Source organism: Odocoileus virginianus, chromosome 23 (genome assembly GCF_023699985.2).
Source record: "Odocoileus virginianus isolate 20LAN1187 ecotype Illinois chromosome 23, Ovbor_1.2, whole genome shotgun sequence".
NCBI classification, from domain to species: domain Eukaryota; kingdom Metazoa; phylum Chordata; class Mammalia; order Artiodactyla; family Cervidae; genus Odocoileus; species Odocoileus virginianus.
In genome coordinates this window covers 3,738,403-3,762,121 of record NC_069696.1, presented here as the reverse complement: position 1 = coordinate 3,762,121, position 23,719 = coordinate 3,738,403, and the positions used below count along the sequence as shown (strand labels likewise).

Here is a 23,719-nt window from a genome sequence, read left to right as displayed (position 1 = left end):
CTTTTTCTTCGAGTTCCTGAGCTGCGATGGGCAAGAAAGGAGGAGCACCTGGTTCGGGGGTGGCGCTCCCTGGGTGCCCCACTCCACATCCACACATTCGTCCACTGATGCCCTTGTGGTTTCTGCCCAAACAGGTCCAACGGGCGCTCCTCCAAGCGGAGCCTTGGAGGGCAAGGCCGGCACCATTACCTCCAACGAGTGGGGCTCTCCCAACTCCCCCGAGGGGAGCAACGTCTCTGGGGGCAGCCAGGCCTTGGACAAGCCCATCGACAATGATGCGGAGGGTGTGTGGAGCCCTGACATTGAGCAGAGCTTCCAGGAGGCCCTGGCCATCTACCCGCCCTGCGGTCGGCGCAAGATCATCCTGTCGGACGAAGGCAAGATGTACGGTAAGGAGGCTGTTGGGTCTGGGCCGCCGTACTCCTGTTCAGGGTCCAGTCCCAGAAATAGTTTCAGCACAGCAACCAGGTTCCCGCCAAGTGATGGAGGGGTGTGACTTCCTGGAACTCCTCCCAGGTGGATGCTGCTTTATTCTGTCCTGGACTCCTAAGGGATGGGGGGACCTTGGAGGAGATGCCCTTGGATGGATGTGGAGGGTGGGAAGAAGGTGGTAGGGGAAGACTTGGAAAAGTGGCAGAACATCCCCCCAGGGCAGGCTGGGAAAATCCTTCCAGCCATCCCCCAGGCAAATGCCTGATCTTCTCCCAGCTTCCCACCTTGACTGTGAAGGGTGTTAGGAAGATGTCCTTGCTCATCCTTTCCCTCCCTCCCTCCCTCCCTCCCCCAGGCAGCAGTCTGTTGTATACCAGGTGGGGTGGGGCAGATCTGTATCCTGGTCAGTGGGGGGCGGAGGGGGGAGCGTACATGTCACTGTACATGGGGAGGAAGGAGTGTCCCCAAGAGGACAGTGATCAGAGAAGGCTAGGTCTTCCTGAGCCGCTAAGGTTGGGAACATGTTCAGTGTCCAGCAACCGCTGGACTGAGCCATTCGCCTGGGGCTATGTTGACTTCTGTGACTGTGTTTTGTTTTTCAAACTTGTTAGATTGGTGTATAGCTGATTAACACTTGTGATGGTTTCAGTGCACAGCATAGTGACTCAGCCTTACATATACGTGTCGCCATTCTCCCCAAACTCCACTCCCATCCAGGCTCCATGTTGACTCTTGTGTGGAAGATATGGTATCTGGGGAAGCAAGTTCAGTTCAGTTCAGTTGCTCAGTTGTGTCCAACTCTTTGCGACCCCATGGACTGCAGCATGCCAGGCCTCCCTGTCCATCACCAACTCCTGGAGCTTACTCAAACTCATGTCCATCGAGTCAGTGATGCCATCCAACCATCTTATCTTTCTGTCACCCCCTTCTCCTCTCGCCATCAATCTTTGCCAGCATCAGTGTCTTTTCAAATGAGTCAGTTCTTTGCATCAGCTGGCCAAAGTATTGGAGTTTCAGCTTCAGCATCAGTCCTTCCAATGATTATTCAGGACTGATTTCCTTTAGGTTGGCTCTCCTTACAGTCCAAGGGACTCTCAAGAGTCTTTTCCAACACCACAGCTCAAAAGCATCAATTCTTTGGTGCTCAGCTTTCTTTATGGTCCAACTCTCACATCCATGCATGACCACTGGAAAAACCGTAGCCTTGAAGGAAGGCTTTGAGGAAGTAAAGTGAACAGTAACAGCTTGCCATTGGAAAGTCCCCCAGGACACCCAGTTTGAGACATGGGTCTTGGGCAGGCGAGGGGAGTTTCTGACTGACAGAAGCCTTCCAGCTCCCGTGCTGTGATTCCCAGGAAAGGAGGTGCTTCAGGGGGCTGCTCCCTGGGCCGCCCCCTGCTCTCAGAGAGATGGCTCCAAGCCAGATGCTTCTCCCCCAGCACAGATGCTTTGTCAGTTGTGAGGAGCCCTTGGGGGCTGACCCAACTCATCTCCTAGGTCTGCTGTAAGAAATTGCCACAAATTTAAGGGATGCCTTAGACAAAGAAATGTATCCTCTGCAGAGTCAGTAGGCCAAAAGTCTGAACTCAAGGGGTCCATGGGGTTGGATGTGTTCCATGCCTCCCTCCTGGCTTCTGGTGGCAGCTAGCAGCCCTGGTGCCCTTGGCTTGTGGCCACATCACTACCGTCTCTGACCCTGTTGTCACATGGCTGTCCTCTCTGAGTCTCTTTGTGTTCTCCTCTTATGAGGACACCAGTCTTTCGGGGCCCACCTTAATCCAATATGTGCCCAGTCATGTCTGACTCTATATGACCCCACGGACTGTAGCCCACCAGACTCCTCTGTCCGGGATTTCCCAGGCAAGAACACTGGAGTGGGTTGCCATCTCCTCTTCCAGGGGATCTTCCTGACCCAGGGATCAAACCTGCATCTTCTGTGTCTCCTGCATTGGCAAGTGGATTCTTTACCACTGAGCCCCCAGGGAAACCCTATATTCAGTATGCCCTCATCTTAACTAATTATGTCTGTCAAGACCCTGCTTCTTGATGAGGTCAGGTGCTGAGGTTCTGGGTGGACATGAATGCTGGGGAGACTGTTCAACTCAATTCAACTGACCAAGCCCAAAGCCTCTTACTCGCTGGCCCGGGGTGTCGCGGACCCACATAGCCCCGCCTCCTTTATCCTTCTCCTTCACCTCCCCTGTGAGGGCAAAGGACTCCTTCTCCCCTGCTTCTTGGGGAAGCAAGGTCCTTTCTGGACCCCGAGTCTGTTCCTCGGCCAGCAGTTAAAGCTGCTCATCCCTCCTTACCGGCCCCTCCGCTGGGGCTCTGCTCAGGCCCTGGGTCAGCCCCCAGGCTGCCCTGCCTGACCCCTGCTCTAGTGGCTGCTTCTTACTTCTGGTCCGTGCGGAAGCTCCAAGGAGGAGGCAGCACTGTGCATGGAGCATCCGTGGATCTGGATGGGGCTGCTTCTTGGAGGCTTTGCCCATGGAGCTGGGGAGGAAGGGTCTCTGGTATCCAGGGTGCTTTCCACTGCTCAGGTGGAGAGTGGGGTGCCTGCTGGCCACGAGCTGAGGGGTGAGGGTGAGAAGAGGGCAGGGCACGCAGGGAGGGACAGGTGGGTGGCTGGAGAGCTGGCAGATCCCTGGTGGGACTGTGATGGCTTACTGGGCACCTGGTAAGATTCATCTTCCTGCTTTCAAGGGAGAGAGGGCCTGGCAAACACAGGTGGGCAGAGGCGTTCAGTGTGGGGAGGAAGCTGAGGTCCCTGCTGTGTGGGGAAGACCCCAAGGGGTTGCAAACCGTGGAGAGCCAGCGGACAGTGTTTGAGGGCCGCTGTGGACCAGCTATGCCTTTGTGTGGGGTGGTAAAGGAAACAGAACATCAACTTGACCGTTTTAACCAGTTTTCAGTGCACAGATCAGTGGCATTAAGTATGTTCACACGGTTGTGTGATCATCCCCACCATCCGTCTCTAGAATTTTCTCATCCTCCCAAACTGAAACTCTGCCCTCCTTAAACACTACCTGCCCTCCCCCCCCCCCCCAACTCCAGCCCCTGGTACCCGCCTTCTGTCTCGATGGCTGTGACTCCTCTAGGGACCTCACCTAAGTGGGATCACACAGTGCTTGTCTTCCTCTGTCCGGCTTGTTGCAGTGACCATCGTGTCCTTGAGGTTCCTCCGTGTTGTACGTAGCGGGTGTCAAAACCGCCTTCCTTTTGAAGACTGAGCCACGTTCCGTCATATGGATGGACCCTGTAGTGCATAGCTGTTGACTCAGTTGATGGATGTTTGGGTGAACGCTTCAGTTTTCTCAGTTCAGTTCAGTTCAGTCACTCAGTCGAGTCCGACTCTTTGTGACCCTATGAACCGCAGCACACAAGGCCTCCCTGTCCATCACCGACTCCCGGAGTCCACCCAATCCCATGCCCATTGAGTCGGTGATGCCATCCAACCATCTCATCCTCTGTCGTCCCCTTCTCCTCCTGCCCTCAATCTTTCCCAGCATCAGAGTCTTTTCAAATAAGTCAGTTCTTCACATTAGGTGGCCAAAATATTGGAGTTTCAGCTTTAGCATCAGTCCTTCATTGGAAGGGCTGGATGGACTGGTTGGATCTCCTTGCAGGATGGACTGGTTGGATCTCCTTGCAGTCCAAGGGACTGTCAAGAGTCTTCTCCAACACCACAGTTCAAAAGCATCAGTTCTTCAGTGCTCAGCTTTGTTTATGGTCCAACTCTCACATCCATACGTGACTACTGGAAAAACCATAGCCTTGACCAGACGGACAGTCGTTATGGGTGGCTATTTCTATCTGTATTCACGTAAAGAGATACCGGGGTTGAGAGACTTGAGCTTCGTCTCCTGGCGATAGGACTGAGGCCGGGTTTGGGAAAGGCAGGTGCACTTTCAGCAGGCCCGGGGGTGGAAGTCTCCTTGGCAGGAGGGGAGCCGACGGTCGGGGGAGGCGAGATGAAGACAGCATCTGGCCCATGGTGCTGGCCTTGCTGGTGTCCTTTGTGGCCTTCCTTCCCGTGTGCCCAGAGACAGAGGGGGGCTGAGGGCAGGGGGATCACCCAGGAGGTGGAAGAGAGGAGAGGGGCTGAGGAGGGCAGAGCTTCACAGTGACCGTCTTTTTGGGGCAGGGGTGAGTAGGGAGGGGTTACAGCCTCTGTGGATGCAGAGAGAGAAGCTCAGAGAGGCTGAGTCCCAGAGTCGCTCAGGTAGTAAGTGGGGGCTGGGGTGGGGGGTTGCTCAGCACTCCCTATCACCCCAAGTGGCCCTGGTGAGCTCTTTGAAGCCAGTTCAGCTCCCGCTTGGCCCCGGCTCAGGTGGATCAGGCTCTGGGCAGGGGGACCAGACGGGGGGGAGCCTCCCCCCCCTCCCTGCAGAGTCTGGTGACCGACCCAGCCCCCACAGCACCTGTCCTCCTCGGGTACACATCCTGCCCGGGGCCCAGACGCTGGCTTCTCTCAACTCCCGTCTCCTCTTACAGGCTCGGGGGCTGAGCCAAGGCGGGGCCTCACCAGCGAGTGGACAGGGCTCTCTGCCCAAGTGAGTGCCCAGCTGGGGGGTATATATAACTCTGAGCTCAGGCCTGGGCGTGGGATGGGCCCCAGGGCCAGGGGGGAGGGGGAGAGGGACCAGCCGCCAAGCTGACTCAGACCTCGGGCTGCTCACCACCCTCTTTGGCTCCTGGACCCACACTTGCCACCCTCTGCCCACCCCCGCCCAACCTGAGCCCTGGGCACCCTGGAGGGCTCTTCCCTTCCCCGCCTAACCCCCGACCCTGCATGCAGAGGTCTCAACCTGGCTTCCAGGTGGGCAGCTGGCTTCTCAGGCGGGCAGCTGGCTTCTCAGGCAGGAAGAGCAAACTGCCCAGAGGAGTATCCGAGACCTGGAATCTCTGAGGATGGGGGTTCAGGCCTGTCCCCAGCCCAGCCCACGCACACCCAGAGCAGGGCCACCGATCGGGGTCAGACAGACGTGCAGGTGACACTCGGGTGCAGGAACTTGTCTACGCCGAGCCTCCCCCGGGCTGGGGCTCCCCTTCCCCGGCTCACGGCAGCCTTTGCTTTTGCCCCGTCATGGTGTGACCCTCACCCTGGCGCTGCTAGTCACCTTGACCTCCTTGCCCAGCCTGGCTCTGGCCCTGTGGGCAGGTGGCAGGAGGTGAGTCTGGCCCCAGCGGCCTCACTCTCCCTCCGGCTGCTGTCTTGCTCCTGTCCTTCCTCTTCTCTGCCCGCCAGGCCCCTCGCCTTCTTGGACGCTGCTCTGAATCTCCCAAGTGTCCGCCCTCCCCCCATCCCCTTTCTTCCGGGTCTCCCTGGGTGCCTCGTGGCCTGTTAGCCATTGGGTGGCTCTTATCCAGCACCTGCCTCTTATCCAGGACCAGGCCGGGCTGGGGCCGTGGTCTCTGTTCTCTCCAGCTTCATGGTTGAGGGAGATGCAGGAGGAACATCTTTTTAAAGAAAATGGATGGCACTCATGTTGGGTACAGGAGTCAGCCAGGCGCTGGCTTACCTTGGGAGCTTTCTGGGAGGAAGTGGAGCTTGGCTGGGTGGAGGAGAGCGGAAGGGAGTGATCCTTGGCCCAGAGGTGGAGATTAGCTGTGTGGGTTTGGGAGTTCCCCTGGGGATCTGGGCAAAGCACTGTGATCAGGGCCCATCTGAGATGCATGCATGCTAAGTTGCTTTAGTTGTGTCCGACTCTTTGAGACTGTATGGACTGTAGCCCACCAGGCTCCTCTGTCCATGGGATTCTCCAGGCAAGAATACTGGAGTGGGTGACCATGCCCTCCTCCAGGGCATCTTACCCACTCAGGGATGAAACTGCATCTCGTATGTCTAGTGCATTGGCAGGCGGGTTCTTTACTACTAGGGCCACCTGGGAAGCCCTCATCAGAGGTGAATCACTAGCTAGCAAGAGGCAGAGCATAGGCTGGACCTGGGTGGGTCTCTGGTCACTGCAGGGACGGCATGGGTCAGGAAGCCTCGGTTGACTTCTGCCCACTTCCTTGTGGTCCTTGAACCCTCCACCGCCCTGTGCTGTGTGTCTCCCTCATCCAGCCTGGGTCTTTGGCCTCCTGTTTCTGGAGGCTTGATGATGGGCACCTCTGCCCACATCCACTCTGTCCAGGGGCCAGTGTGGCCTTGGGCACATTGTTTACCTCTTCTCAGCTTCAGTTTCCCCATTTGAGAAATGGGGAGAGTACTAATACTGCCTTTGGGGGGGGGACTGGTTTTATTACTCATATATTTTCATTTTATTGCTCAAATATGACACATATACTCACATTACTCATGTGAATAGCCAACTCATCATATATTTTATTGTGGGGAAATACACAGAACTTAAAATGTACCATTCTGACCCTTTTCACGTGCGGAAGCTCAGTGGCATTAAGTACATTCACAGTGTCAGGCAACCATCCCCATGGACATCTGCAGAACTTCTTCCTTCTTCCCAACAGAAACTGTACCCATTAAACAATAACTCCCATTCCTCCCTCCCCTAGGCCCTGATGGCTTCTAATCTATTTTCTGTCTTTATGAATTTGCCTATTCTGGGTACAGCTATGACAAACCTAGGCAGTATATTAAAAAGCAGAGCTATCACTTTGCCAACCAAGATCTACATAGTCAAAGCTATGGTTTTTCCAGTAGTCAGGTATGGATGTGAGTGTTGGACCATAAGGAAAGTTGAGTGCTGAAGAATTGATGCTTTCAAACTGTGGTGCTGGAGAAGACTCTTGAGAGTCCCTTGAACAGCAAAGACATCAAACTAGTCAGTCCTAAAGGAAACCAACCCTGAATATTCATTGGAAGGACTGATGCTGAAGCTGAAGCTCCAATACTTTCGCCGCCTGATACAAAGAGCCGACTCATTAAAAAAAGACCCTGATGCTGGGAAAGATTGAGGGCAGGAGGAGAAGGGGGTGACAGAGAGAGAAGATGGTTGGAGGCATCACTGACTCGATGGACATGAGTTTGAACAAACTCCGAGAGATAATGAAGGACAGGGAAGCCCGTCTATGGAGTTGCAAAGAGTTGGACAGGACCTAGTGATTAAACAATAGCAACAGCATTTTGGGTACATTACAGCAGTGGAGTCAGACAGTCCTTGCCCTTCTGGGTCTCAATTATTCCTCTCAGGACAGTACCTTCAAGGTTCATCCACGTGGCAGCCTGGCTCAGAACTGCGGGGTGTTTTTTGTTTTTTTTTTTAATTGCTGAATAATTCCATTGAATTCCCCACTGTATGGCTGGGCCACATCTTATTGATCCATTTAAGCTATTAATTTATATGTGGGTATTTCTACCTTCCAGATATTGTGAATAGTGCTGCTGTGAACATGGGTGTACAGATAGCTCTTTAAGACCCCGCTTTCAGTTATTTGGGGTGTGCACCTAGAGATGGAATTGCTGGATCGTATGCTGATTCTGTTTAACTTTCTGACGAGCTACCAGACTATCTCCCACAGTGGCTGCATCAGTTTACATTCTACCAGCAACGTACAAGTGTTTTAATTTCTTCACATCCTTGGCAATACTTATTTTCCGTTTTTTCCCCAATAGCCATTCTGGTGGGTGTGAGGTGGTATCTCATGGTTTCGTTTGCATTTCCCTAAGGTTAGCAATGTTGAGCACCTTTTCACGCCCTTGTTGAAAGAAGGCATGGTCTTTGGTGTCACTGCTGGGCTGAGAGGTGCCCAGTGAGCAGCGTGGGCTGCAGCGCTCGGGGGGACCTCTTCCCTGTGCTCGAGGAGCTCACATGACATGATCCCAGGAAGCCACGAAGCCTGCGCCCCAAGCCTGGAGGCGGGAGTGGGCATGCCCACCTGGGCGGTGGCCTTGAAGATGGGGTTGGATTTCAGCAGAAGTCCCAGAGCCCTCCAGGGACAATGGTGGTGACAGCTCGGATGTCAGGCCTGAAAAGTGTCTTCTCCACAAATAGCCTTCTCCTCCAGCTGCAGGTGTTTATGGCTTCAGTTGAGCCCTGGCCAGAGAGGCCCCCAGGCCAAGCCATGTGCTTGGCCGGGGGGAGGGGCTGGCCTCTTCCGCAGCCACCCCCTGCAAGGGTGAAATGTCAGCTCCTCTAAAGAGCTCCCTCCCCATGAAGACTCTGCTGAATATCTCCCTTTGCTACAAAGGGAAAGCTCATGCCCTTTTCAACTTTGAAAACTAGCTCTCAGTTCAGTTCAGTCGCTCAGTCGTGTCCGACTCTTTGCCACCCCGTGGACTGCAGCATGCCAGGCTTCCCTGCCCATCACCCACTCCCAGAGCTTGCTCAAATTCATGTCCATCGAGTCAGCGATGCCATCCAACCATCTCATTCTCTGTCATCCCCTTCTCCCACCCTCAGTCTTTCCCGGCATCAGGGTCTTTTCCAGTGAGCTAGTTCTTCGCATCAGGTGGCCTAATTATTGGAGTTTCAGCTTCAGCATCAGTCCTTCCAGTGCATACTCAGGACTGATTTCCTTTATGACTGACTGGTTTGATCTCCTCGCTGTTCAAGGGACTCTCAAGAGTCTTCTCCAGCACCACAGTTCAAAAGCATCAATCCTTCGGCGCTCAGCCTTCTTTATGGTTCAACTCTCACATCCATGCATGACTACTGGAAAAACCATAGCTTTGACTAGAAAACTGGTTCTAACAGGACTGTATTACCAATATTAGCAAAAACAGTTGTCTTTTCAACCCTCCTTAATGGGCATAAACTTTGAACATGTTTATGGCCCTGGGGCAGGGCTGGTGCAGGGAGGGGATGAGACACACAAGAGGCCTGTCCCAGATAGGATTTGCAGATGGGATAAAGGTTCAAGTGTGGCTCCTGTGTGACATGAGGAGCCTGGGATGACTGGCAGAACTCGTGTGACTCCGGTGTGGCCTTCAGAGTAGGTGGTGTTCACTTGGTGTGGCCCCTGCATTGGAAGCGCCCCACCTTCAGCCCGAGGGTCAATCCCTAAGGCCATCCTCATCCATGGAGGGTAGGGTCATGGGTGTGAGCTGGGTGGGGGCTTTGGACATATGTTCTCTGACACATGGGCCACCTTCTGGTGGGGTGTCCTTTCCAGCCCCACCCAGACTCTCTCTGGGGTTGGCAAAGGCCACCTGCCAGACTGCAATGCCCAGCTGCCCAGCTGGCCTCCACTTGTTCCAAGCTGGCCTCCTGCTGCCCTAGTCTGTGATCTCAGCCCCCGGAGGGGGTTTGCAGCTGGTGGCAGAGCTGGGACAGGGTGCAAGTCTCTTGTCTTCCCACTGGCTCATCTGGATTTCCGACTAGCTTCCCTCTGCCTTGATTTTCTCCCCTACCTTCATTGCCGCTTCGCGGCTCTGCACACTCCCTATCTCTCTCTGCTGACGCCCAGGCTCCGGGGTCCTCCTGGCATCCTCATGACCTCAGGCACGTTGGCTCCCACGCCTCTGGGGGCCACTGTCCAGGAATGAAAGCAGAGGGGCGGGCTCTTGGTCCAAATCATTGGCTGTCCCTGCAGGGCCCGGGCGGGGTCCGGGCAAGGGACAGTAAGACATCACTAAGGACTTCACGCAGACACCTGGGGTGGTGGTGGGGGAGCTGGTCCAGAGAGGTGGAGCAGAATGGTTTCGGGGCAACTCCCAGACCGTCTGTGGGGAAAAGGAGCCATTGTGAAGCCCTGGGTGTGGCCTTAGAAAACGGATGTTTCATGGCCCTGGGTCAGTAGTAAACCACATGACTGAATAAATCACATCACTTCTCTGCCGCCTTAGTTTCTTCTCCCTTAGGCTACATAGCACCCCTGGGGCCACCTGGTCAGTCCTCTCACTCTTAAGTTAAAGAGATGTTAAGAGATAGGCTCTAGGGACTTTGCTGTGTGGTCCAGTGAATAGGACTCCCTGCTCCTAGTGTAGTGGATGCAGGTTCAATCCCTGGTCAGGGAACTAAGATCTCACATGCATGGTGTGGCCAAAAGAAAAAAAAAAAGAGAGAGAGAGACAAGAGAGAACCAGACTGCCTGGATTTTCTTAATCACTTGCTGGCCTCTGATGTAAACAAGCTTATAAACCTCTCCGTAAGTCGATCTCCTTGTGAATGGAATGGAAATGATAGAACTGCTGCCACAGGAGGGCAAAGGCGTGAACACACATAGAGCAGTTACCATCTTCACTCTGTATTTGTACCGTTGCCTGTTTGCTCCACAAATGTTCATTATTGTTACTGTTGTCATAAGAGTGAAGGAAACTACAGCGGTTACCTCTGTCTGTATGAAGTCTGGGTCAGATGCCAGCCGGTCTGGAGGCAGTAGAATGGCCGGGTTGACCTCAGGAGGACCTCCGGGTGCAGGAAGGAAGCTGCTTGTTCCCCTCGGCTCCAGACACCCAGAGACACCCGGGGCTCCTCTGCCACCCTGGGATCCTCCACTGCTGACCAGCACAAACGGCCTGGCTGGGGTATGGTCTGAGAGGGGCTGGCCAGGGAGGGGAGGGCGAATCTCCCCAGAAGAAGAGAAGCACAACTTGAAAAGCGCAAAGACAGCCGAGCCAGCCTTGGACCCCTGGGTCTGGCTCCTCTGGCCCTACTGCTGGCCTTGTGCCCAGGGCCAGGAGGCCTGTCTGGAGGCAGAGCTCCTGGACCCTGTAGCAGAGACACAGGTGGTTCTAGAGCTAGGTAGGGCTCTGTCTTCAGGACCTGGGGGGTCTCTGTGATGTGGGGAGAAACAGTCTCAGCCAGGGGTGGGCAGGGGCCCCCTGGCTGCTGTTTAACAGGGCTTCCCAAGTGGTGCAGTGGGAGAGGATCCGCCTGCCAATGCAGGAGATGCAAGTTCTATCTCTGGGTTGGGAAGATTTCCCTGGAGGAGGACATGGCAACCCACTCCAGTATTCTTGCCTGGGAAATCCCATGGACAGAGGAGCCTGGTGGGCTGCAGTCCTTGGGGTCGCAAAGAGTCGGACACGACTGAGCACACACAACAGTGACAGATGTGCCACCATGTCCAGGCCAGGAGGCCCTCCCCGGCTGGGAGTGGACCTCCCGCAGTCGGAGCACCTTCTCTGCCAGGCCCTGAGCCACTTCCAAGTGGCTGAGCCAGGACTCAAACCCAGGCGTTAACGCTGCATCCTCTGGTGCCCACCTGGATGAGATGCTCCATCTGCCTGCGCTTCTGTGGGGCAGATGCATTTCCGGTGAAGTCAGTGAGGCTCACACTTCAGGGCCCCTTCCAAGTTCCTAAACTTTTAATTTGTCTATTTATGTTTAAAATTCCTTGTATTTATTTGGCCTCACTGTGTGGCTTGCAAGATCTTAATACCCCGACCAGGGGTTGAACCTGGGCCCTAACAGTGAAAAGTCAACTCATTGGAAAAGTCCCTGATGCTGGGAGAGATTGAAGATGAGAGAAGTGGACGACAGAGGATTAGATGGTTGGATGACATCACCGACTCAATGGACCTGAGTGAGCAAACTCAGGGAGACAAAGAAGGACATGGAAGCCTGGTGTGCTGCAGACCATGGGGTCGCAAAGAGTCGAACACCACTGAGCGACTGAACAACGACAGCTAGCAGTGAAAGCACGGAGTCCTAACCATGGGAATTTCCGAAACTTTTTAGTTTTAATTAAAATTTTAAAATAACTTTGTTGAAACCTGATTGATGTGCAATAAACGACACATATTTGAAGTGGACAGTTTGGTAGGTTTGACTATGTGTCCATCTATGGAGCCGTGACCACCATCAAGAGAATGAGCCCACACTTACCTCCAGAAGATCTCAATCTAATTCTGTGTTTGTATTTCTAATTTCCTTTTCTGAAAGAGAGCCTCACAGTTTTCAGATGCTTTAGGCCCACCCAAATCTGGATTTGCATCTGTCCTGAGAAGCTCAAATGAGACCAGGCTAGGAGAGCACTTTGAGAAAAATGCCAGACTCATCAAAAGTGGAAAATTATCTGCATATTTTTTTCTTCTTTAATTATTTTTCTATTTATTTATTTTATTTTTAATTGGAGGGTAATTGCTTTATAGTGTTGTATTGGTTTCTACCTTATAGCAAGGTGTATCAGCCATAAAAATATTTTTTTTGGATGTGGATCGGCTTTTAAAGTCTTATTGAATTTGTTACAATGTTGCTTCTCCTTTAGGTGTGTTTTTTTGCCTGTGAAGCATGTGGGATCTTAGCTCCCCTGACCAGGGATCAAACCCACACCCTCCTGCATTGGCCGGAGAAGTCTAAAGCACTGGACTACCAGGAAAGTCCCCTATTTGCACTTAAAATTTAATTCACACACTTTTCCCACAGAAGATGTGACCAACATCGGATCATTCATTTAGCAAGCATTTAACTGAGTGCCTTCTCTTTGCAGCACTTTTCTTAGTTTTAGGTATAAACAGGACATTTCCTCCTGTTGGGAGTCGGGAGTAGATGGGCAGTTGGGGGGTGACCTCAGCTCTCATTAGGGTGTTTAAGGAACATGTCCCCCCGTAGTGGCAGCTGAGCCAAAGGTGCCCTTGGGATGTGAAGGTAAGGGAGTGGGCCTCAAGGGTCTCTGAGCAGAGGACAGGACATACAAAGACCCTGAGGTGAGAAGGCTTAGCACGTCCAGCTAAAGCTCAGAGCCTCAAAGGCTGGTCGTGCAGGGTGGGGAGGTGCTGAGCTGGGGGCAGGTGGACAGATCCTGCAGGAGCCTCTGGGCTGTTGTAGGGGTTTGGACACTTTCAAGGCAGGCAGGTGGGAGCCCTTGGAGGGGGTTTGAGTTTTAATAGCATCACAGTGGCTGCTATGTAGAGAATGGACTCAGAGTAGGGAATCCAGCCAGGGAAGGTGGTAGCTTGAAGTGTGGTGGTGGTGGTAGGGGGGAGAAGGGGCTGGATTCCAACCTAGTTTGAAAACAGTCATCAGCTTTTGCTGGCAGACTCGTTCGTTCATTCATTCAACACAGAGATGCCTGGTCTGGGGATGCAGACCTGAAGGGAGATGTGGTCCCCTCCTCTGTGATGCTAAGAATCTAGCGGGAAAAGACAGACACAGAGGTGATGGGCTGCTGCCCTTACGAGGGCTGGGCTGGAGCAGCAGGAGAACTGGATCTTGGATGGTGACCAAAGGGTCCCCATCAGCTCCCCCACTGCTGACACCATGCCCACTGGCAGTGTGCTCAGCCTCGGGGCTCCAGGAACCTCCACCCCGTCCACCCTCTGTCCCTGAACTGTTGGCAGTGGACTCCTCTTGTGGGCCTGGAGCTCATTTGATTAACAGGAAGGGAGACTGAGCCCCAGAGAGCTGTAGTCGAGCCAGAGTTCAGGTCTATTCCTGTCTGTACAATCTGGACATGTTTGAATGACGAGTCTATGGCCGTCAGGGCCCAGGTTTTAGATGAGGAGGCCGTGTGAGGGTCCAGAGGGAAGTGAGTGGTGAGCCCCCCAGAGCTCATCTGTGGAGCTGCCGGGTTGCAGCCTGGCTCCTCAGCTCCCACCCCATGACCACTTCTCTGCTGTTCACAGCTACAGCATGACTGCCTCTGGTTAGACGTGGAGTAGGACTGTCATGCGTCCATTGGACCGCCTGCAGAATACCTTTCCCTGGGAAGCTTTGAGAATGGCCGTGGTGCTGGACTGTGGGCTTAGAGAGACCAGCCCACAGGCAGTGTTCCCAAGGTCCGGGCCTCCCGCTCCTTCCCTGACACAGAGTCTTGTGCTCCCAGGCCAGCGCATCTTCCTGACAGATGAGACCTCCTGAGGGCGGCTCTTGATTCAGCCTTGGCAGTGGGGAGATGTCAGCTGGGGGGCCCGCGTGGCCTTGGCCGGGCGCCCTGGTTACCACCCAGGTGGCGGGTGGCCCGCTTGTTTCGCTGCCCCCCTGCATCAGCAGCTTCTCACCCCCCGCAGGCCTCCTGGCTCAGCCAGGCCCAGAGGACCGGGCTGGCTGGCGACTGTGCCCACAGGTGGAGAAAGGAGGTCATCACTCCCGCACAAACCTTCTCACCCTCCGTCTCCCCCAGTGCCCTTCTTTATGGTCTAATCCTACCAGTGGTCAGTGCAGCTCAAGGCTCACCTGGCCACCCAGCCTGATCTGGTGCCTTGTCCTCTGAGCACGCAGCGTGGCCCCTGTTGGCTGCAGGCACTGGGCTGTCATGTGGCCACACAAGGGTTGAGCTCCTGGAAGGCAGGGAGCCCTCGTCCTGATCTCATTTATGACCAGGGAGGACGTGGGGTCTTTCAGCATCTCCTCTAGGAGGCTGGGCCGGCAGTGAGCACTCGTGTGACCTGGTGACGTTCTAGCGGGAGCCGTGGAGCTGTGTCTGGATCAGGGCTGCAGGTTCCCCTCCAGAGACACTCCTTGCTTCCCACGTGCCCTCTGCTGCTCACAGACAGGACAGACTCCCTGTCCGGTCCTGCTCTTTCGTGGAGGTGGTGGGGACCGAGGGAGCTGTCCGGAGCCAGGGCCAAGGCAGGGAGGCTCCGGGGGAGGCGTGAGCAGAGGTGACTGCCAGGCTGCAGTGGGGAGAGGTTCTGGCAGAAGGGTTCCAAGCTGTGTGCCCTCCAGCCGGAGCCCCACGGCCCTGTCACCTTGTCCTCAGGTTACCAGCCCCCAGCGAGGCCTTGGCTCCCTCCTCCTGCTGCTGGGAGACCCCTGGGATCCAAGGAGGGTGGGGGGGGGGCAGGGGTCTGCAGAATCATCACCCCGAGTGCTGGGCAGGTGTGTAGAGGTGAGGGCTGGGGTCCCTCGGGCCCTCCCACTGAGAGGCTGCTGTGTCTCTGCAGGTCGGAATGAGCTGATCGCCCGCTACATCAAGCTCCGGACAGGAAAGACCCGCACCAGGAAGCAGGTGGGCCCTGGGGTGGGTGGTCTGGCACCAACGGTGGCTCCCAGGGTGGGTCTGGCCCTCTGCGGGACCAGGTGTGGGCTCTGGGGGCCAGCTCGGGAGGGGTCCTCCACTGGGTATGTCCCCTGCGGTCGGTTTCCTGGGGTCCCCGCCACCGTGGATGGGAGGAGAGAGACAACTTCCCTGCTTCTCCTGGCCAGCAGGAGGACCCCACTTCTGTTTAGCTGGGAGGGCGGAACCGAGGGCCCGTCAGTGATGGATCTTTCATTCATTCATTCATTCATTCATTCAGTCTGTGATGTGGATGGAGGGCTGTGGTGGGTGGAGGGCCAGGGGGAGCCCCATGGGGAGCGGCCTTCGGGGAGAAGGCAGGAACAGGAGTCCCTTTTCCTGACTCAGGTATCCAGCCATATCCAGGTGCTGGCTCGGCGAAAAGCCCGTGAGATCCAGGCCAAGCTAAAGGTAAGACAGGGATGGTGGCGGGAGCAAGGGCCCAGGGCTTGGGAAGGCTGGCCTCTGGGACTTTGGGCTCTTTTCCCAGGAGGAAAAGTCTTCCCGTGGGTTTCGGGGCTGCCTGCGGAGCCAGTGGGCTTCAAGGTGCTGGGGAAAGTGGGGTTCAGCCTGTAACCTGTCTCCCCCATCTAGCAGAGGACACTGATCACTGACTGGCAGCCGTGTGTGTGTGTGTGTGTGTGTGTGTGTGTGTGTGTGTGAACGGCCAGGTTCAGCATCCTGGGAGGCACAGTCCAGTCTCCTGCTGTGCATTCTGCACCCCGCCCCGCCCCAGCTCAGAGGGACAGTGCACGCCCCGAATCCATGGTTAGGGCAACAGGATTGACCTCCAGACCCCTTTCCTTGAGGACCCCTGAGGGTGGCCTGGCCTGGGAGGTACTGCTGGTGGTGAGGGTGGGGTTCCATGCTGGAGGAGGGGCTGGTGGAATTCTTTCCACCCCGCTCTCTGGGACTGGAGGTTCCTGCCCCTTCCTGGATCAGCCCTACCTTGCAGGCCTGGACAAGTGACTGTGCTTGAGGGGGCCAGCCCTGGTGAGAGCTCCCTCCCCATGGGACTCAGCCCTTCTGGATCCCATGGAGGAGCCAGCATTTGGGCCTTAGACCAGACCAGTAAATCCAAGGACATTAAAAAAAATTTTTTTTTAATTTAAATTTTTTGACGATACTGTGCGGCTTGTAGGATCTTAGCTCCCTGACCAGCAATTGGAACCTGGGCCCTCGAGAGTGAAAGCGCAGAGTCCCAACCACTGGACGACCAGGGAACTCCCCATGTACATTTTTTAAAGCAGTGGAAGCCTTTTTGTTTTTCTTCCTAACTGAATTATCACTGATACGATGTCAGAGGAGCTGCTGTGGTCAAAGTTAAGTTGGCGAGGAGCGGTCTAGGGACCCCTCCTCTATGTCCCTCTCAGGCCCCACGACTCTTGAACCCGAAAGCATCTGAGAACCCAGTTTCAAAGCCCCTGGGCTAGAGGACCACAGAGGACCCCTCTGGGCCTGCAGCCCATGACCCTGACCCTGGAGCCTGGAAGGCGTGGGTGGGAGGCCGCAGGAGGCTGCCCCCGCTGCCCGCCCAACTCCATTCCTCCTGCATCAGCCCAGCTGTCCCTGCCCCCCACAGCTGCAGCCCAGCCCTCGCCCCTTTGCCCCCAGGACAGCTGGCTGGCCGCAGCTGCTGGTCCCTCCCTCTGAGGCTGGCACATGTACCCGGACACCCTCAGCCCAGGCGCCCACTTGCTCCCCACTCTGCTCTCTGGCCGGCTTGTGACTCCCTGGGGCCCAGCAGGGGACCTGGTGGAGACTGGAGTGTCCAGGCTTCTGTTTAGAGCCGTCGAGGGGAGCTGTTGATTCCCAAGGGGCCCAGTTGTACGGCCCACGTGTGCTGGAGGGACTGAACCTGTCCCCGTCCATAGGCTCTGATGAGGGGCCAGGAATATCCTCAGTGGACGGCCAGACAGGCTTCAAGGGAGCCACGGGTCCTTTAAGTAAATATGCACATTTTCCTGCATGTGCACTTAGGGGAGAATTGGGTCTGAGGATTTTACCATATTCTCCAAGGGGTCTGGGGCCCAGTGCAGTTAAGCTCCCACGTGGGCAGCAAGGTCAGGTGGAGATCTTTGGGTCACTGGCCTGGCTCTGCCCGTGGGCGCTTGGCTGGGTCATCCACCTCTAGCTCCAGCCAGCTTCCTTGCCTATAAATGACAGGGTTAATCAAAGTGCTGTCTGAGGTCCCCTCCAACCTCAAAATTCAGTACCAGGTCACTGATGTCACCCCCCCACTCCCCCCGATTCCTGTCCCACTTGCTGGTCCCTGGCTGTTCAGTTAGGCCGGCTATCAGAAAGAAGTACAAGTCATTGACACAGGGTTGGAGCCATCCAGCCTCCCACTGCCATTGTTAACAGGGGTCTGTGGGCTTCCTGGGGTGCCGCCCCATCTGTGTCCTGGAGGGAGCAAGTCTAGGTGACGCTCCTGAGATCCCCAGAGTCCTTGCAGAGAGGCAGCCTAATGCTTTGTTTAGCAGAGACCGTGTCAGAGCAGGGCCCAAGTTTGGCCCCCAAAGGACTGTGGGCTGGGGTGCCCACCGCTCAGTGTGGCCCCTTGCACCCTCTGTGCTGAAGATGGGGTGCCCTCAGGTCCTGACCTTCCCCCTCCTTGGTCTGCTCAGCCCCTGGGCCTGCAGAGGTCAGAGGTCACGGATGTCCTGTCCTGGACCCACTTCACAGGGCAGACCATCCTATGACCCCTGTCAACACCCAGGTCCCCTAAATTCTCTGAGCCTCTGTTTATCTTAGAATGGGGGTGTGACAAGTCCTGCCAGCCTCACAGGGGTCCTGTGATGTTCAGAGCCAAAGTGAGACAGCGTTCTTTACTTTCCGGGGGCTGTCTGGTGCCCCGTGACCGTAAGGGTCCCTGAAAGGCCGCCTGGCCCCACGCCGTGTCCCACAGGATGCCAGGCTCACCACTCGGACCTTTGCTGTAATGCCGCCCACCAGGCGACTGAAGTCACAGCAAACCCAGCTGTGAGCTGCAAGGCCCTCCCTTAGCAATCCACTTGCTTATTGCTCAGGACAGATTTGGGTCATCAAGTTGGTGATTAAATAAAGGGCCCACGTATTTTTCCCATTTAAAAATAATCCATCTTAAAGATATGGGATTTCTAATCACAGCTCCCAAGTTGACATAACCCAAAGTTTTGGCCCGTAGTGCTGCCTGCACCAGCCCACTGTCTGTATGTATGGTCTTATTTCTGATCCATATGGACTTTTTGAAATACAAGATGTTGTCTTATTGCTTTAGAGGCCCTTCAGGGTTGGGGAGCTCAGGATGGGACCATTGGCTTAGACAGGTATTAACAAGGATTTTTTATAAGCAGATGATACTGCAGATTCATTCAGAGCCTGTGCTGGGTGAGCCCATTTTTTAGGGGGGGTCTTTGGACTAGAGAGGACAGACAGCCACATTCTGAGACATTAAAGATGCAGGAGCCATGGGTGCCCGTGGTATAGTTGACACCCATAGGCCAGGTCTGAGACGGGGACCACGGGAGACTGGCCCTTGTCACTGTCCATGTGACTGGAGATGACCTCTTCTGAGCATATTCCTGCATCCTCTCCCATGAGCCAGGTGGGGCCCCAGAAACCCTTGCTGTGGAGGTGAGTGAGGCCTGGGTGGTCTCTGTTTGCAGGTCTCCCTTAGGAGACAGGAGAGTGGTGGTCTGGCAGGTGACCTTCCAAGTCTCTTTATTTTTTTTCGAACTTTAAACTTTTTATTTTGCCTCGGGGTGTAACTGATTAACAATGTTCTAGTAGTTTTAGGTGGACAGGGAAGGGACTCAGCCTTACACATGTGTGTATCCATTCTCTCCCAAACCCCCCTCCCATCCAGGCTGGCACATAACATTGAGCAGAGTTCCCTGTGTTATACAGTAGATCCTTGTTGGTTATCCATTTTGAATACAGCAGTGTGTACCTGTCCATCCCAAACTCCCTCACTATCTCTTCCCCCTGGCAACCGTAAGTTTGTTTTCTGTGAGTCTGTTTCTGTTTTGTAAGTAGGTTCACTTGTATCATTTCTTTTTAGATTCCACACATAAGGGATGTCATACAATATTTCTCCTCTGTCTGCCTTCACTCAGTATGATACTCTCTAGGTCCATCCCTTGTTGTTACAAATGGCATTATTTCATTCTTAATGGCTGAGTAGTATTCCATTGCATATATGTACCACATCCTCTTTATCCATTCCTCTGTTGATGGACATTTAGGTTGCTTTCACATCTTGGCTATTGTAAACAGTGCTGCAATGAACACTGGGGTGCTTGGATCCTTGCGGATCATGTTTTTCTCTGGCTATGTGCCTGCGAGTGGGTCAAAGTCTCCTTTAACGCTAGTGCGACAGGCAGGACAAGGGTCCCCATTGACAGATGAGGAAAGGGATCAGAGCCACCCAGTGACTTACTCAGAGTCACAGGGAAGGTTCACAGCCCTGCAGGAGTGGGAGCTTGGTCCCGGGTCCTCTGCTGGTCTGGACGGTGCTCGCACTGAGGCCTCCCCCCCAATGTCTCCCCAGGATCAGGCAGCTAAGGACAAGGCCCTGCAGAGCATGGCTGCCATGTCGTCCGCCCAGATCATCTCCGCCGCAGCCTTCCACAGTAAAATGACCCTCACCCGGGGCCCAGGCTACCCAGCGGTCTCAGGGGTAAGTGGAGCTGCCTGCAGCCGGAGGCCGGGCCGCCCTGTCCTTCTCCCTCCTCCCCCTTCTGAGGAGACACAGTGCTGGCCACACCAGAGTCCTCACCTGAGTCTTCTCAGGGAAGGAGGGACCAAGGACCGAGGGCCGTGCAGGCGTTGGAACTGCCCTCTGGGGGCCCTGGCAGGGCAAAGCTACGCCATCAGATGGGCGGCCTGGGGGCTCTTCAGAGTTGGCCTGGTTTCCTGATGGTGCTAGTGGTAAAGAACCCACCTGCCAAAGCAGGAGACATGAGAGACCTGGGTTTGATCCCTGGTGGGGGAAGATCCCCTGGAGAAGGGCATGGCAGCCCACTCCAGTATTCTTGCCTGGAGAATCCCATGGACAGAAGAACCTGGCGGGCTACAGTTCATAATAAAGGGTGGACACCACTGAAGCAGCTTGACACGCACACATGCAGAAGAGGCGGCTGAGGCCCCAGGCTTTGGGGCAGCACTGGCCGGTCCCCAGTAACCCTGCCCCCACTTGGCCTCACCCCCGCTCCCCCTCAGGTGTTCCTTCCAGGTGGAGGCTGACGTCCAAGAACAAACTCTTGAATGTGAACTTCTTGGCCTGAGAATGGGTCTCTCGGCCGCTCTAAGAACAGTCCAGAGAGGCCCCTCCTTCCCAGGGTGTGTCCGTACAGGCTTTTTCCTGGCTGTCGGGACTAATGCACCACCCCAGGCCCGAGAACAAGGGGCAGTCTGGTGAGCCTCTTGTCTAGCCGTTTTTCAGTGTCCAGAGGCCTCTAGTCCAGCAGGGCATTGAGTAGATAGGACGACGGGACTTGAGGTGTGCCCATGTGACTTTGGGGTGCTCAGATCTAAGCAGGATGCCTGGCTCCAGGACTGTTGGGGGCCATGCTTGGCACCGTCACAGAGGACTTGTCTCTGAGGGAGGAGATGGGAGGAGCCGTGTCTGCAAGTTTGGGGGCTGCTCCTGGGAGCCCCTCACTGAGGGATGCTCCAGGGACTGGGCTTCCTGGATGCATTCTCTGGGAGGCCATACTGTCTGGATGGAGGCAGGGGTGTTAACACCCTCCCCAGCCCCCAGGCCCAGGCTCCAGCCTCCCTTCCAGCTCTGAGGCCCCTGCCATGTCTGACTCCACAACGCTGGCCATGTCCACGGGGCTCTGCTGACCCTGTGCTTTTACCTCCTCAGTTTTGGCAAGGAGCTCTGCCGGGCCAAGCCGGAACGTCCCACGAGTGAGTATGGCTTCCGATTACACCCTGGGCTGCACTTGAGCCGGTGAACCATTCTGTTGACCCCGGCCGCGGGGTGGGTGGGTCACAGGGTGGAGTCAGCCTTTCCGGGTGGCCCTGTGCTTATGGATGGGGCACCTGGGTGGCATTTGCTGAAGCCCCAGTCTGTCCTGGGTGGGTCAGGGCCTGAGCTCAGGACCCCGAGGGGAGGAGGCTGGCCTGGGTGGGAGGGAGGGAGTGATGGGTTTGCCCAACAGACATGCTGCTTCCGTGGGCCAGTCAGAATCCTGAGGGAGCAGGAGGCCAGAGTCCCCGACCCCACAGGCTGCATCAGAGACAGCCCAGGGGCCTGACCAAGGCTCCGTGTCTGCCCTGGGCTCACGTGTCCTCTCTCATCTCCCGCAGTGTGAAACCTTTCTCCCAGCAAACCTACACTGTCCAGCCGTCACTGCCTCTGCCAGGTGGGTGGGCAGGGTCTGACTCCCTCCCGTGTCACACCCTGCTGCTCCTGTCCCGGTCCCAGGTCCTGACAGCTGGGCGCTCATGCACCTTTAGACGCCATCCTGGTGCGTGCTCAGACTGTGTACCCCGTCTCCTGGCTGCACCCCGATCCTCTCCAGAGCCAAGACCCCTGTGTGCCTGGGGCTGCCCATCCTCCCCAGAGAGACTCAGGGCTGGCAGCATGCGCATGGTTCAAGGGGCACGGTGGGTGCCCCGGGCAGCTGCTCCACCTGCACATACATCCCATCCAGCCTGGCTCTTGGGCTGACCTCCCTCTGGGACACTGTAACCCTCTCCTTCAAGACGGAGTTCCCACAGAGCCTGGCGTTCCAGCCTGGAGCCCCTGGTCAGCAGAGGGAAGACTCCTGAGATGGGGCAGACTGGGCGGCACTCTGGTTGCTCACGTGACCAGTTTTGTCCCTGCGTCTTTCTCAGGAGGGTCCCTCCACCTGCCCCTCTGCAGGGCAAGACGGGATCCTTGCCCATGGCCACCTTTCCTGGTTTGGGATTGGCTCCTGCCTGCATGCTGGCCTGGCTTTTTCTGCTCTGAGAGGAGCCCTGCCACCCTCCTAGGTTCTTGACGGCCGCTTGGGGCCACCCCCACCTCCCTAATCTGTGTTTTCCCCTTTCTGCCCATCAGCTTCTCTCGGGCCCTCCTCGTTCCTGCCTGGGTCACTGCCGTAGCCTCTTGACCAGCTTCCCCATCTGCAGCCACATCCTTGCTCTTCCATCCCATAACTCACCCATCATCTTTTTAAAGCGTCTTTCTTACCGCGCTGCTTCCGGCTTAGACTCCATTAGAGGCTCCCCGGTGATTGTCACTCTCTGTGCACCCGGGCACCATCCTGGGCTGGTGTCTGTGTCTGTCCTCCATGTGCTGGGCCACGTCTAGTGTGCCCTCACCAGGCAGGACTCGGGAAGCTACCCTTGGACAAGTGAACGAGGGATCCAGCTCAGGTGTCCAGTGTGTGAGCTGGTGTGTCCAGCGTGGTCCTCCGCCCGCTCCTCTGCCACCCCGTCTCTGTCCCCTCCCCGGGCTCCTGACCTTCCTGCCTCGGCTGCCCCCTCGTCCTGTCTGTCATCGAGTCCTGCAGTCTTGCTCCCTCCATGTCCCTCCTGTGTCCCCTCCTCTTCACTGCCCTCTTCTTGTCCCCCCTCGAGAAGAGCCCACGTGGCCCGCGTCCCTGGCCAGCCTCGCCCCTGCCCAGTCCTTCCTCCACACGGAACAAGATGTGCAGAAATGCTCAGCCAATCGCTCCTTAGCCTTGCCTAGAATCCTCTGTCACCCTCCTGAGCTCAGGCTGATATCTGAACTCCTCACCCAGCAGCCAGGCCCCAACTCTCCAGCCTTGTTTCCGGCCCCCACACAAACCTGCTGGACGGAGCCTCCCAGCCCACTGAGCATCCAACAGCCCCATGCCCTCTGCCTGGAGCCCATTCCCCTGTCTCTGCTGCTGCCTCCTGCTCCTGCCGCATCACTTCTTTTTATTTTTTTTTATTATTAAGTTTATTTTTAATTGGAGGATAATTGCTTTACGATGTGTTAGTTTCTGCTTTACAACAGTGTGAATCAACCATAAGTATACATATATCCCCTGCCACCTGGGCCTCCCTCCCACCCCCGTTGCATAACCTCTTTAAGCATCACCTGCGGGAAGCCTTTCTGACCACCTTCAAGGTGGACCAGGAGCCCCCCTGCAGCGCTCAGTCTGTTTTCATCATGTTCATTGCTTCACTTAATCACAAACCTGCATTCACTTCTGGGCCAGATGCTTTTCCAGGGCCTGGGCAGAGACTCGTGTCATTGTAGTCATTTGTCCAGTTATCTCCCTGAAGGGACCTGAAGCCCCTCTGGAGCAAGAACCAAGCAGTGCCTGCCCTGGAAGCCCTGGGTCCAGCAGGCTTTCCCCTCAACCCCTGCCCCCAACCACTCCCATCCGCTTGCCCCCCCACCCCCCAACCTGTCCCTGCCCAGCATCGTCTCCCCGGAGAGCTGTCCTGTACCCGGAGGGGACTGAGCTGCCAGGGCTGAGCTCCCTGCCAGGGCTGC

At 55.9% G+C, this 23,719-nt stretch overlaps 1 protein-coding gene across 2 annotated transcripts in view; it reads left to right on the top strand.

Moving 5' to 3' along the window:
* The first annotated feature begins 306 nt into the window (after positions 1–306).
* The window catches only part of TEAD4 (TEA domain transcription factor 4), a 36,659-nt gene continuing 13,246 nt past the window's right edge, over positions 307–23,719 (top strand). For both annotated transcript variants that reach the window (XM_070453174.1, XM_070453173.1), the window contains exons 1-6: positions 307–389; positions 15,164–15,228; positions 15,625–15,687; positions 19,808–19,936; positions 21,128–21,171; positions 21,574–21,629. In XM_070453174.1, coding sequence (XP_070309275.1) covers positions 383–389; positions 15,164–15,228; positions 15,625–15,687; positions 19,808–19,936; positions 21,128–21,171; positions 21,574–21,629 — 364 coding nt within the window. In that variant the 5' untranslated portion in view covers positions 307–382. The remainder of the gene's footprint in view (positions 390–15,163; positions 15,229–15,624; positions 15,688–19,807; positions 19,937–21,127; positions 21,172–21,573; positions 21,630–23,719) is intronic.